A 15606-nucleotide genomic window follows, 5' to 3' on the forward strand; every position below is an offset into this window, starting at 1 on the left:
AGCGAAAGTGCCCTAGCGCAGTATTGAGTGACTTCAGAAACGGCGCCGCCTCTAACAGCATTTGGCATTTCTCTCTCTAGAGGAGGGAGCTTCCTGTGTAGCTAGAGAGGTGTATGTGGGCTGTGTGTGGCAAGAAACGTAAAATTTCTCTTCAGATTTTAGAGAGATGTAAAGATCCAAACAGATCTAGCTTGTTGCTGATTTGTTACCAGCCTGTGGAAACTTCTCTTTGATCTTTACTCAGGGTTTAGGCCAAATGTGTGTGGATGTGTGCACTTTGTCTATATACTTTAATATCAGTTAACATGTACAAGCTATTATATGCATTCAGTCAATCTATGTTTAGGGCCTGCTCTTGCTGGTACTATATAAATCCTATTTTTTGTTATGTATTCAGAAGCTAGGGGTATATTTGTGTATCTCAGCATTATCTATACCAGCGTATGTTGCAGAACTGTGTTGTCCAATATGATAGCCACTGGCTACATAAGGCTATTGAGCACCTGAAATGTGTCTGGTCTGAATCGAGATATGCATTAAGTGTAAAACAGCGAGTTTTGGAGAACTAGTATGAAAAAGAGAATGTAAACAATCTTAATTTCTTTATATCAACATGTTGAAATGACAGTATTTGGGATACACTGGGTTCAATAGAATGTATTATTAATTTCACTTGTTTATTTTTTTCCACATGGCTACTAGAAATTTTACAATTATATCTCCGGCTTGTATTATATTGCTATTGGACACCACTGTCTTAGAAAGGGGTCAGCAAACTATGGCCTGCAGCCAAATTCAGGCTGCCTGTCTTTGGAGAAGAGATTTATTGGAGCAGAGCCATATCCATTCATTTATGTATTGTCTATGTGTGCTGTCCCTGCTCCGAAAACAGTAGAGTTGAGTATGCCATACAGAGATTGGATGGCCTGCCAAGCCTAAAGTATTTACCGTCTGGCCTTTTATAGAAACAGTTTGCCGACCCCTTGCTCCAGAACAGTGCCTGGTATGGGAGATAATATGTAAACCTTTTCATTGTGGTCCTGTGTAGTTGTCAGTCAGGCATAGTGTGTGACATAATTCTAAGGACTTTATAAGGACTGTCTCATTTAATTCTCATTAATCTTGAATGTTGGATTCCCCCCGCCCCCAACATGCTCAACACCCCGTCCTGGGAACTGTACTGTCTCGACCTTTCTTATCTCCAAATGGCTTGACTCCTGGAACCCACTTGATGAGCTCATAGTAGGACAGTAGGCACCATGCTGCTGCTTTTTTTTTCTTCTTGATCTAGACTATCTGTAAATGATTTTCTAAACTAAAACTGAGGTGAGGTTGGCCTCCCGTGGAAGAAGCTGAGGGGCCCTGGGCTTAGATGCAACAGGTACAAGCAAGCCGGTCTGTGATGAAAAGAATGATGCTCACAAGCAGAGAGGAGAGAGAGTATCCTGGATGCTTTTTTCTCACTTAACGAAACAGTATTTGTTGAGTAATGGTAAGCACTGGCCAGGTGTTGGCCAGGTGTGTATCAGTGACTAAAACAGACATCATTTTTCTATGGTCTTGTGGGGAAGGCTGACAATAAAAAAAAATTTTGATGTGATATGCACCATGAAAAAAACCAGTGCACAAATATTTGATGTTTTTAACAGGTTTCCTCATCTGTAAGGCGGAGATAAGCCCTCTACCTGTCTCAGGGTTGTTGTGAGGACTGAGATGACAGGAGTGTATAAGGCGCATAGAGTTGCTCAACTTGTATTGCCTTCTGCCATTAGAGGGTAAGTGTGGGAACAAATACGGGGACTTGGGTGCATTGTGACAATTAAAACATTGCAATCAGCAGTTGTAATTTGTAGAGAAGGTTCTCAGGTGAGTTGTACACAGCAGATATTTTTAATATTTCCTTATTTAATGAGGCTCATCCAGCCAAATCTGAAGTCAGAGAGGTTGTGTGTGTTCAGTCTACGAGCAGGACGGGAACTGCCTTTGGGCCGGTGGATGGCAGTGGTGCTTGGTCAACTCTGCTGTGGGATGGGGGTTGTGCCTGGGTGTACAGGACACTGATGGCAGCTCCTGTTTAGATCACAGTCACCTGGAGAGCTGAAAAATACCCAGGCCCGTCCTCAGAGATTCTAATTCATTCTCTCGGGTGAGACCCCGACATAGTTTTTGTTTTTGCTGTTGAATTTCTCCAGATGATGAAGATTTGCAGTCAGGAGTGAGAACCACTCGTGCTGAGAGAGAGGCCGGGCTCGGGGAGCTAGTGGAGCAAAGGCCTGTGACGGGGCCCGTGCTTGTCGGGGATTCAATGGAATCCCAGAGAGGCTAGAAGGGGGCTTTTCATTACTTGGCCAGGGACCTTGGGCTCCATCCTGAGAGTGGAGGGGAACCTCTGGAGGGCTTTAAGCTGGAAAATGGGAATATCTTGCTGAAATCTGTATTAGAATATGAGCCCGCTACGAAGTAACGTGAATCAGAGTGAAGGCAGTGAGGAGGTAACTGGAGCTGGCCAGATGACAGGAAGCCCGGACTTGGTGTCTGTGTGCCTGCTTTGTGTGTCCCTTGCAGTGGTTTCTGTCCTTGTGGAGACACATGTTGTAATTGGCCAGTGGGCTTCCACTGGGCTGTCAGCTCCTTCAAGGCAGAGAGTATCTGGTTAGGCTCAGCATGTATTGTGTACCAGATACATAATAAATTATTTTTATTGAAGTATAATTGTGTTAGTTTCTGGTGTACAGCATAGTGACTCAGTTACACATATGTATTCTTTTTCATATTCTTTTTAGTTACAGGTTATTATAAGCAAATGAATGTAGTTCTCCATGCTGTAGAGTAGGACCTTGTTGTTTATCTATATAATAAATATTTATTGAATGAACTGTGTAGAACTCTAAACTGGACACACAGCCTACTTTGTCTTTTTATGGCAGTTCTCCAAATTTTATATGTCAGTTGCTTCCACACTATACCCCCCTTGGGCAATAAATGCTTTATATCCACATGATTGTCCCACAGAGAGAACAGAAAGTTTGACAGGATTTAAATGCTGTGAAAAATAGAGAAGAGAATTGAAAACAGTATGGCAGTTTCTCAAAAAATTAAAAATAGAATTATCATATGATACAGCAATCCCACTTTTGGATATACATCCAAAAGAATTGAAAGCCAGGTCTCAAAGAGATATTTGATGACACTCGTGTTCATAGCAGCATTATTCACAAGAACCAAAAGGTAGAAGCAATCCAAGTGTCCATCAGTGGATGGATGGATAAACAACATTTGGTCTATGCATGCAATGGAATATTATTCAGCCTTTCAAAGGAAGGAATTTCTGACACATGCTCCAACAGGGATGAACCTTGAGGACATGATGCTGTGTGAAATAAGCCAGACACAGAAAGGCAAACACTGTGTGGTTCCAGTTATACGAAGTACCTAAAGTAGTCAGATCCATAGAGACAGACAGTAGAATGGTGGTTGCCAGGGGCTGCAAGGGAGAAGGAAATGGAAGGTTGTTGAATGGGTGCAAAGTTTGTTTTGCAAGACGACAAGCGTTCTGAAAGTTGGTTGCACGATGATGTGAATGTACTTAATGCTACTGAGCCCTACACGTACAAATGGTTAAGATGGTAAATTATACGGCGTGTATGTTTTACCACAATTAAAAATAAAAATTAAAAAGTATGGAAAGGCACTAAATAAAAGAACATGAAATGAAGAGCAAGGTACTTATATGTGAATCCATTAACTTCTGTAGATTTCCATGAGCACAGCAGAGGTTTTGCTGGTAAGAGAAATAATGCTCTCAGAACACTGGAGCCCTAAAGCTACAGTTAAACTCTCCTTCAGGATCCCCTTGAAACTCTGACCCTTTGTTGAGAAATTCCAACCCGAGTTAAATATTGCCTAACCTGGTCGTGGGCACTCTCCACCAGCCTGTTTTAACCACGTTGCTGACATCCAGCCAACTTCAATCCTGCTTTGTTCAGTAGCGATGCATGTAGAATATATATAGAATGCAGGCAGGATGGATATTTCTTTGTTAGGAAATTTTCCAACAGATGAGGGAGGGCTCAAGTGTATTGAGCTGCTTGAGACCTTATCATCTTGACTTACATTGTTTACTATTTTTATTTTTGGATTTATTTTAATAGAAATACTGGGGATTAAACCCAGGACCTCGTACATGCTAGGCATGCTCTCTACCACTGAGCTATTACCCTCTCCCCTGTTTTCAGTCCTTAAACGTGAAATTTGAAAAGGGGAAACAGTGATCTTGAAGTACTGGTTCTTCTGATTCATGACTAATTAAAGAAAGTCACTTAAGATCCAGAATCAATGGCCCATTGAGTGACTGTTAACTGACTTGAAAAAAAAAGAAAGAAAGAAAAAGAAAAAAAAAATGACTGCCCAGATGGTCTACCCTCCAGCTCCATCCAGGGTAAAAACGCAAGCCTCGGTGTCTGGGTCACCTCTGAGCTGTCCAGTGGGGAAACACCAGTAGGAGCCTCAGAGTTGTGGCCCTGGGTACGTAATTCTTCCTGTTTGGGGACAGAGTTTGAGGGGAGAGTGAACTGTTTCCGATGCAGCAGCGGACTTGTGAGGAAATCATGAGTGCTGGTCCTAATGCAGAGCCCCAGCTGAGATGGTCCCCTCCTGGTGTCCTGATTCCAGAGGGAGGTAGAAGTTGATTGATCCGTTTACCACACCATTTTTCAGTGGGCAAATACCGTAAATGTATAGGGCTTCTCGTGAAATTATATTAGACTAATAACTTTTCTGATTATGAAAATAGTACATGCTCATTATAGAAAATACAGAAAAGAGTAAAAGAACAAGCAGAAATCACGTAAAGAGGGGAGGGTAATAGCTCAGTGGTAAAGCTCATGCTTAGCTTGCATGAGGTCCAGGGTTCGATCCCCAGTACCTCCATTAAAAAATTAGTTAATTAGTTTTTTAAAAATCACTTAAAATCTTACCATTCAGAAAATGCCTGTCTGAAATTGTGTGTATCTATTTTCGGCCTTTTCTCTTCACATGTGATTTTTAAAGAAAAATTTGGATCAGACCCTAGATGTTGTTTTTAAATAACAGCGTTGTTCAGATACGATGTATATCCCATACAGCTCACCTGTTCAGTGGCTTTTAGCGTATTCACAGTTGTGCAGCCAGCACCACAGTCAGCTTTAGAGAAGCTTTTTCACCTCCCCCAAGAAAAGCTCTGTACCCATTAGTAGCTTCCCAGCTCTTCATTCTGCCTCCCCGTTCCCCCCTTCCCTCTATCCCAGCCCTGGTCTACCACTAATTTACTTTCTGTCTCTTTAGATTTGCCTATTCTGGACATTTCATGTGAATGGAATCATACCACATGTGGTCTTCTGTGTCTTTAATTTAGCATAGCGTTTTCAAGGCTCATCCATGTTGTAGTGTGTATCAGAATTTCACTTTATTGACAAATAACATTCCATTGTATGGGTACACTACATTTTGTTTATCTGTTCCTCAGTTGATAGACATTTGGATTGTTTCCACTTTAAAAAAATTTTTTTTTATTAAAGTATTGTCAGTTTACAATGTTGTGCCAATGTCTGGCGTACAGCATCATGTTCCAGTCATACGTATACACGCATATATTCATTTTCATATTCTTTTTCATTATAGCTTACTGTTTCCACTTTCTGTCTTTTATGAATAACGCTGCTGTTAACGTTCATGTGCAGGTCTAACCATTTGGAACCTAATACTTCCTTCTACGTTTGAAAAAAATTCTTACATGTACAGCCTCCGCATCTCTCATTTCCTTAAAGTAAATTTATAGAAGTAGAATTTCTGACTAAAAGGACCTGACATTTTATAGCACTTATCAGATGATGTCTAGGAAGGCTGCATTCATTCTCTCTGTAATCGCTTCAGTGTTGTTAGCCTGTGTGTGTTCAGTGGTAGTTACTTACTATCGAGCGCTATAAAATGAGAGCCCATGGGTCTTTGAAAAGGCAGCATCCCTGCCACCAAGATGCTTAGGTTCACACTTAGACCCAAATGGGCAGATTTAGATCCACAAGTATTTTGTAGGCAAAGTTATATGCATGACGTGGAGAGAAAAATATAGACTGGTTAGATAAAGTAAACGTTTGCTTGCCCAGGATGAGATTCACAGAGACATAACCATTAAGGAACTTTTTACACCTGAAAGGTTAAAAAAAAAAAGAAGGAAAAAGTTAATGCACACAAACTCTGGCCAGTTGGTCCAAAGTCATAAGCCCCCTGGATTGCATAGTCTGAACCTTTACCCCATTGTTCAGAAGACTCAGATGTCAGCACAGTGTGGCTTGTTGACTTTTGAGGCCCATCTAACCTGGGTCCAGCTGCCTCCCCACCGGTGCTCTCTCACCATTTCTTAAGATTCCTCTGGACAGCTAAACAGCATCCCCTTTTCACCCTGTGCCTCATGCTTTTATATTCAGAAAAGTACTCCCAAAATACTATAAAATCAACAAGGAGTTGAGTTCCGTAGCTGAACGTGGGGGAAAGCAGTCCAGCCTCCTCGGCCTTCCCCTGTTGACGCTGAGACGGGCGTGATTTCATCCTGAGCATAACCACCAGATTCCACACCAAGGAGCTGACTCATCTTGATCTGGAAAGATCAGCGATTTGTACAATTAGCGATGGAAAAGTTACAGCAGATCTTTCAGCCAGCCTCTTTTAAGCAACTGTTACTGCAGAAGCTGTTTAGAGGGGCCCCCCCCTTTTTTTTTTTAAACTATAGAGAATCAAACTTTTGAAACAAAACCATACTGCATTGCAGGTTGCATTTTCTAACGTGTTGCACCCATTTTTATTACCTAACTCTTTCAGAGAACACTGCCTAGGTAGCTGGCAGAGAGCACTATGGTCTCATCAGGAAACTGCGACTGGCAAACGCAAGCTTGAGAAAACGGAAACCTCTCTTCTCTTTTCTTTGCAGCCGAAAGGATGTCTGACAAGAAGCAGATAGCTGCCAGAGCTTCCCTTATTGAGCAACTGATGTCTAAAAGGAATTTTGAGGATCTTGGCAACCCCCTTACTGAGCTAGAATCTCTTTGCGTGACTAAGGAGCATCTCCAGGAGACAGAGGTGGTCAGGGCCGTGTACACAGTCCTCAAGAACTGCCCCACGGTGCCTTTGAAAAAGAAAGCCAAATGTTTGCTGTCCAAGTGGAAAGCTCTGTATCAGGATACTCACTGCAAACCCAGGGGTAGCCCTAAGCTGTTCCCTTCAGGTGGAAATCCAGAAGAAAATCAAGGGCTTTCTCCTGACCTAAATCAGGATGAGGTCCGGGGCCGCTCCAGCTCTAATTCTCTGCAAGCATCCCAAGATGTTGCAGAAGCCGCTGCAGTGTCCGTGCCGGAAAATAGCCCTGGTGGAGTGGAGCCTGAGGCAGCGCGTGCTGGGGCTGGTGACCCTAAACCCGCCGACAAGAGAGCAGGCGAGCTGCCGGCTCCCGCAGTGCCCGTCAGAGCTAAGTGCACCGAGCTGCTGTATGAAGCTCTCGCTCGTTTTCCCGCAGATCCGCCCAGAGCCGATCTGTGGCGCAGCTTTGCACAAGAAATTGAAGAGCACCTTTTTACCCTTTACTCGAAGAACCTCAGAAAATATAAAGCTTGTGTGCGAAGCAAAGTGGCCAATCTGAAGAACCCCCAAAACACTCACTTAAGACAAAACTTGCTCTCTGGGACCATGTCCCCAAGAGAATTTGCCGAAATGACCATCATGGACATGGCAAGCAAGGAACTGAAGCAGCTGAGAGCCTCCTACACAGAAGCTTGCATACGAGAACATTCCCTTCCCCAAGCGGTAGAGGGCACACAGACCAGGAACATAAAATGCAGACGCTGCGAGAAATTCAACTGCAAAGTCACCGTGATCTCCAGAGGGACTCTCTTCCTTCCCAGCTGGGTGCGGAACTCCCAGCCAGATGAGGAACAGATGACCTATGTCATCTGCAGTGAATGTGGGGAGCAGTGGTACCACAGCAAGTGGGTGTGCTTATAGTTATACGTGGGTGTTCTCTTAACAGATAACTGGAGGGGTGCCTGTTTCTGTACCAGCCTTTTATGCTTGTTCCTAAAATCTTACACACTATTCTTAAAGCAATCCTACAAAGAAGGAAAGAGAGTCATTAGCTGAAGCTCACACGACTGTCACTAAAAGTTGATAGTTTGGGGAGAAAGAGTGGGTGCCTGTTGCATTGGCTCTTTTTTTTTTTTTAATATTGCATCCTACAATTTTATTATTATTTTTTTAATGGAGGTACTAGGGATTGAACCCAGGACCTTGTGCATGCTAAGCACGTGCTCTACCGCTGAGCTATTACCCTCCCCCCTGCATTGTACTTTGTGGCCATTTAGTACTTGAGCTGCTCAGCATAACCTTGGAGTCTGTTCGAAATGCAGACTCTCAGGCCCCACAGTACAGAATCCGAATCTACATCCACATCTTGGCAGGATCCCTGGGTGATCCTCTTCAGGATATTTGGAAAGGTGCTTCCGCAGCGATAGTTCTCAGCACTGGATGCATATTAGCATCATCTGGGGAGTTTTGAAAACCCACGGATGCGGAGGGCCCACCCTGGAACGGTTACATCTGGATCTATGGGACGCAACCCAGGCATCAGCATTTCTGTCATAATCCCTCAAGCTATATTTATTCATTGATTGTGTAGTTAATTTCCTCAAGATATTGTAAGATGCAGTCGGAGTTGAGAACTGCTCATCCACAGGCTGTCACATGATCCTTTCACACCTTTAAGAAAAGAAGGTTCTTCTGTACACTTCACAGTTGAGGAAACATCCACAGAGGTGCCATGACTTGCCCAAGTGACACAACCGTACATAGCCCAACTTGAACAGCTCCCAGATTTTCTTCCTGGAAATTCACTGTCCCAGACTGCTTCAATATTGACTTTAGAGAAACAGTCCTGGAGACATGGGATGAAATGAACACTGTCTTTAGGCTCCAGCACTGGGGAATGAGAGCTTTGTTATTTTCTCCTTTCTTTTCCCTTCTCACTTTACAGGTCTCTCTTGAACCCTGAAAGGTAACCCTCTGACTAATCCTACAGTTAGAATTTTGTTTTGCATCCTCTTGCTTAGTCAGAGGTGTCGTGTATTTTTTTTCCTTCATGCAACTTCTCCAGGGAATATAGATAGACTCTTTTTGTCATTTGGCTTCTGATGTTAGGGAGCCTTCCTGTTCTGAAGGCCTACAGAAGAGGAAAAAAAAAAAAAACCCTAGGATCTATAGCTGAGACCCTGCAAATAGGACCGACAAAAGACAGGTAAACAAGAGAAAAGTAGTTTATTTATGCACGCAGCACACATAGCTGCAGGAGAAAGTCAGTGATGAGTAACTCAAAGGGATGGTTAGAACTTGGGCTTCTGTAGCATTTGAACAAACCATAATACATTTGTAGAGAAGTAACAAGACAAAGGAAAAGGGCTTTAGGCTTTTGGGGGCAGCAAACTGTGGGAAGGTAAATGATAGGGGGGAACGAATGGAAGATGATGGTCATTTAGTATGATTTGTTTGTGTAGATCCTTCTTGGAGCCATCTTGCCTCCAGTGATGTGGTTGTTCCCCTCTTCCTGGTGGGGAATTCACAAGGGGAACTTAGGTTCTGCTCTCAGGCAAATAAGGGGAGGGCAGAGAGCTCATCCTGTGCCTGCCTTTTCTCATTTACTTCCAGCTCAGAATGATCCTTATGCCAGGACAGCATATTTTGAGGGGGGCATCCTCAGAACCCCTTGAGGTCTGAAGTTCCAATTTTGCTTTTGTAAAAATAGGCATTCATCTGTCAGAGGAAGTCCATTGCCTCAGCCTTTGACTCTACCTACATTTCTCTAATAAGTGAAGAGGAAATTACTTCTTCCAGGCCTTTGTAAACAGTGTTTAACCAATCTGTATCATGATTAACTACAACAAGCCTATGTGATTACAGCTGATTTTTTTTCTCTTTTAAAAATGCATAGAAGTTAAATTTTTAGAGTTTTACCTAGTTTACTTGTGAGTTATCTACAAACCTACACATTCTCACCCATTCCTTTCTCCTCACTCTCCTAACTTCCTTTGTCAGAGTTCTGAAGGCCTAGCTGAAGGCACGGTTTGACTGTCTCATGACAGAATTCCCCTAAAGGTGCAGAAAACTGAAATACATGTGTGTTTTCAAATGGCTTTGAAGAAATCTGCTTGAGGCCATCAAGTGTGAATTCTCTTTTGACGCCTTTAACCCCCATGGCTTCCCAGGACTGGTGTTGTGATGTACCAGATGGTCTTTTAAAGAAAAACTTGCAAAGTCGCCTAAAACTTCAAGTTTCACAGAGTGCGGTTTCATGTGACTTGGAATGATCTTAAAACCTATTCAGTGGTTATGAAAGAGCACAGCACATGAAAACCATGTGTGATTAGTTCATGTCAGAGTTTGTTTTTTGGTTTGGGGGTTTTTTTGTGTGTTTTTAGGGGTGGGTTTTTTTTTTTTTGGTAATTTTTATTTATACTGGAATTTTGCAAACCTAATTTGCAGACAGATGAAAGCACTTGAGATGGAAATTTCTTTACTCTCCAAGATATAAAAATCTGGGGAGTCTTCCTCATTTCGTTTCAACTTTGTCAGTGACTTTCGCAACTGGAGATCTGAAAACAGTCATCTGGGTTTTTTTCCTTTTAGTCAATGAGAGAGCATTACATCATCTCAGTAGAGATCATAATTCTTTTACATCCTATGTTTTATCTCCTAAAAAGAAAGGGTTTTTCCTTTAAATTGCTCATGGGGTAAAGGAGCTTTCATTTAATTTAAAATCATTTTTATGGGAGCAGCAAGTACAAAGGCCCCAGGATGGGAGGATTCCTGACACAGACTAGGCACCGGAAGATTCCACTGGAGCTGCTGTGCAGTGGCAAGGGGCAGAAGGATGAGAGGTGACTTCTAAAAGCCTTCCGGTTTGTGAGGGCCCTGGTCGGTCATGGTCAGGACTTTGGGATTTTTTCCAAGCTTGCTGGGAAGCCATTGAAGCAAAGGGGTTGGTAGTGATAAGATTTGAATGCCCTTGAGGAAGGGTCCCCCTGGCTGCCATGTTAAGTTAGATGGGGAGGGAAGCAAAGACAGTCACCGGGTCACCAGCTAGGTGGCCGGAGCAATGGCCCAAATGTCAAAATGTCATTTAACTGGCTTCAAACGAGTACACAAAGACTGGTATCCCTGTGTCCTCATAGTTGACAAAGTCCTTGGTGATGGGATTGAGGACACACTACCCCAAAGTCTGGCACTTTTGCATAGTAACTATTTCAAGCTGAAGGAACTTGAGAAATGGCAGGTGCTAGAAGGACTCTCTGACCTTCCCCTCAGGCAAGTCATAAGACCCTCGAGTGAGAGGTGCCCTCCCCACACCGGAGGAAGGGAGCATCCTTATCTGTGCAGATGAGGGACGCTGGGGGGGCATCTGAACACAGAAGCGTTGCTGGGTCTCCCTCAGTTGACGACCGTTAGCTCATGCCCTTTGTCCTTTCACATTTCCCCACGACTTCCCACTCTTCCTCAAACCTAGTATACAAACACTCCCGTGTAACTGTTTCTTTGGGACTTCATTTCCTTATGAAGGCTCCCAGGTCACATAAAACTAAATATATTAAGTACACATGTATGCTTTCTTCTTGTCAATCTGTCTTTTGTTATTGGAGCCCCAGCCAGGAACCTCGATGGTGAGAGGAAAAAAGATTTTTTTCCTTCCCTTCATTGGCAGTTTTGCAAATGATTGTTTCATACAATCAACCCTAAATTCCCAACCCAAGGCTCATAAGAAAAAACAACAAACAGCACAGAAATTCAGCACAAGTAGAGCCTGCATCCTGGTTGCCATGGTTACAGGGGGATAACTGCACAGGGCATAAGCATCAGTTGTTATACCTGAATGTTGAAGGACTCTCTTCACGGGACTTCACACATCACTCTCCTTTTCTCCATGTTACTTTTTTTGAGACAGAAAGTGAGATACAATTGCAGCTCTGTCTCTTCCCTGAGCACTTCTGTGATGAGAGGTTCCTTTCATTCCCTAGTACCATTTCTAAACACCAGTCAGGAAGCCTGCAGCTGGCAGCGCTCCACTGCCTTTGCGAGGGCTGGGCCTTCGTCTTTTAGGTCAGATTGCTTTGTTATTTATAACTTCCCAGTAAACACAAAGTATTTTACTGAAATATTTTTATATCCCTCAGTGGTATTTACTGTAAGTACCTAGATTATAAAAGGTGCCTTCTTGCTTTCAGAAGAGCCCACAATCTGAAGGAAGAACCAATGACTTCATATAATTCTATTTGCATTGTTATTTAAAATTAGATTTCCAGACATGTTACTGTGCTTTACCAGAAATGCTCATCAGTCATGATTGCACATCACTTTATACTTTGCCGGGTGCGGAGGGCGAAGAGGTGAGCCTGGTGCCTGATGCCTGATGCCTGACCTGGGAGGGCCAGGGAGGGCTTTACAAAGGCTGCAACCCTTAGGGTAAATCTTGAGATGAAGTTAGCCAGGCAGAGGAAGTGGGAACCTGATTTGCTAAATTCCTAGCACTTTACGTACAGCATCTCATTTAATCTTCATAAGTACCCTGCCAGCATTTTAGAGATGAGAAAACAGGCTGCGAGAGATTGTTACTTGCCCAAAGACAAAAGCCAGGACTGTTCCTAATAAACAGGTGGGGTTTGGGTTTTTTGCACATCACTTTGCTTCCAGAAATGTCCAAGCTTCCTGTTAATTCCACACAAAGTACAACTGGTTTTCAATTGCGGTTTTTTTCAGTGACAGGAGCGTGTGGTTTACAGAGTCCACCTTAGCACAGTGCTGTACACTCCTCCCCCCGTGGAGAGACCAGCCAGGAACACTTGGCAGGGGTTGCCGGCTCTCCTGATGCAGGGGAAACTTCCTGATCCTTCTTGTGGCACCCATGTGATTTATCTGGTTTTCTAAAAAGTAAGTGACTTTTTAAATACTTAAATTTTAAAAACCGAAAACATGTAGTTTTAAAGGGACATTTATATGTTATATGTTTTTTATGAATGTGAGAACTATAAGTGTATAAATGCAGGGTTTTTCTTTTTTGAGTAAAGGTAGATTTATTTAGAGGAATACATACTGCATAGTGTGTAGGCTGTTTCAAAAGGCAAGAGAAAGGCCACGAGGTGTGAGGGTTAGGTGCTCAGGTTAAAGTAAAAGTAGGTACACACTTCATAGACAGAGTGCGGGCCGTTGAAGAGGAGGAAGAGAGAGAGGCGGCCTATGAATGCGGTTTAAAATACCATTTCCTATAAAATATAGCGGCCTTTACATTTTCATTCTCTTCCTCTATGAGCTAGGGGAGAGTATGTAACACAGATAATAATCAATTATGAGGAAATAGCCAAGCTGTCTTGTATCCGTTGTTAAATTATCACAGACGTCCTTGGAAGACAGTGAAACAAAATAGAATTAAAATAAATTTGTTGGACATATTCTTGCTTTTTTTTTTTAAAATGTAAATAAGGTACAAATAAGAATAGGTTCCAAGTAGTCACTAATCTTTTTCATATGATGACATATATTTTTTAAAAATCTGAAACAGGGAAAAGTTACAGATATAATTAATAAGCAAATTAAAACGTGACCCATTCAGAAACCTCATTATTATTGTAATATATTCAGTTTTGGAATGTGTGTAAACAGAGAGAGCTCCCAGTATTTGCTTTTAAATAATCAAAATGGTATCATAATTTGCCTATTTCACCGTTGTGAGTTGAAACACAAAATTGAGAGATTTTCAAGGGTGCCGGGAAGGGGCCGAGTCACCTGGCTGGAACCCCCTGGGGTGCCTGACCGTGAGTGACTGAAGCCTCAGGGCTGCAAACCACTTTCCATTTTCGTCCCCCAGCCACAGTGTAGCCAGGGCTGTCCAGCCAGTGTCCCACTTCACTCTGTCCCCCGGCCAGGGAACCATGTGCCCTCTGTCGGGGTCAGCTGAAGTAGATGTTCACCACATCTGACAGGAAACGACTCCCGGGTTTCAGTGTCCCGTGTGTTGGCATCTTTGAGTCCACCAGGCCTTCTGGTCTCATCTTTAGTGTCTTCTCAGACTGAGGACTTCCGTCTCTGTAGTGTTTTTTCACTACAGCAGATGGAGTTTCACCCCCTGGCTTTGTGAAATCTCATAAATTGCTGAGCAGGAAGTGTCCAGACATTTTACTGGATTTCAATGTCATTTTTAAATGAGACAGTGGCTAAAGGGCATGGGGGCTCCTTTGGGGAGGTGATGAAAAAGGTCAAAAATTGATTGTGGTGATGGTTGCACAACTCAGTGACTATGCTAAACACCACTGAATTATACCCTTTAAATGGGTGAATTCTATGGTGTGTGAATTGTATCTCAATAAACTACTATAAAAAAAATCAAATGTGGGGGAAGGGTGTAGCTCAAGTGGTAGAGCACATGCTTAACATACACAAAGTCCTGGGTTCAATCCCCAGTACTTCCTCCAAACATAAGTAAACCTAATTACCTCTCCCCAAAAAATAAAATAAAAAATAAATAATTTTAAAAAATCAAATGCATCGACAGATGAATGAAGAAGTTGTGATATATATCCACAATGGAATATTGCTCAGCCATAAAAAAGAATGAAAAATGCCATTGGCAGCAACATGGATGGACCTAGGGATTATCAGACTAAGTGAAGTAAGTCAGAGAAAGACAAATATCACATGATATCACTTATATGAGGCATATAAGTAGATGATACAAATGAACTTATTTACAAAAGAGAAAAGACTCAGACGTAGAAAACAAATTTGTGGTTGCCTGAGAGAACACGAGTGGGGAGGGGTAAATTAGGAGTTTGAGATTGACAAATAGAAACTATATAAAATAGATAAATAACAAGGACCGATAGCACAGGGAACTATATCAAATACCTTGTAATAATGTATAATGGGAAAATTCTGACAAATAATATACATAACTGAGAAAATCAAACGGACCGAGGGAGGGAACTGGAAACAGGATCTCTGTTGGATATTTATCCCAGTGAGTCGTTCTGAACCTTTAGCATCCCAGTTACTCTTACATATAATGGAGGAATAATGGCAGTCTGCCTCACAGGGGCCTTCCAGGCGGTGTCCCGCCAGTTCACACTGACAGATAAAAAGGAGTCATCCAGCAGGCAGTGGCCTCTGTCCAGGGACTGTGCTAGGCCCTGGCCTCTGCATTTCTGCATAGAAGATCCCTCCTTCTATCAGTCACACAACAAGTAGGGCTAAAGCTTGCATCCACAATCATCGCTCCTTATGTTTCTTCCCTAGTTCTCAAGTCCCAGATTTGAGCTACACTGTCAGTGACATCAAGCCCTTGCGCCATAGCAAATCAGCCAGAATCAGCCCAGAGCAGTTCCCATTTATGTCCCTGGTTAGATCTGTATTCAGAAAAGAAGCTGCAGAGAAAATCAGCTGCACACTCTCGCTGCTCACAGTGAGGCCCTGGGATCAGCGGCATCAGCATCACCTGGGGGCAAATACAGAAACGGGGGCCCCATCCCAGACCTCTTGAATCCAAATCTG

At 42.8% G+C, this 15606-nt stretch overlaps 1 protein-coding gene across 8 annotated transcripts in view; it reads left to right on the forward strand.

Moving 5' to 3' along the window:
• The window catches only part of TCEANC (transcription elongation factor A N-terminal and central domain containing), a 41788-nt gene that overhangs the window by 429 nt on the left and 25753 nt on the right, over positions 1-15606 (forward strand). For 6 of the 8 annotated variants that reach the window (XR_004318234.1, XR_004318231.1, XR_004318235.1 and 3 more), the window contains exons 2-3: positions 1650-1775; positions 6853-12993. Coding sequence is in view for 1 of the 8 variants with exons in the window: in XM_032475784.1 (XP_032331675.1) it covers positions 6970-8028 (1059 nt within the window). In the remaining 7 variants the exon portion in view is untranslated. Of the gene's footprint in view, positions 1-1649; positions 1776-6852; positions 13508-15606 lie in introns of those variants that run through there. The other 2 variants (XR_004318233.1, XM_032475784.1) reach the window with 2 other exon arrangements.

This window comes from Camelus ferus, chromosome X (genome assembly GCF_009834535.1).
Source record: "Camelus ferus isolate YT-003-E chromosome X, BCGSAC_Cfer_1.0, whole genome shotgun sequence".
Taxonomy (NCBI): domain Eukaryota; kingdom Metazoa; phylum Chordata; class Mammalia; order Artiodactyla; family Camelidae; genus Camelus; species Camelus ferus.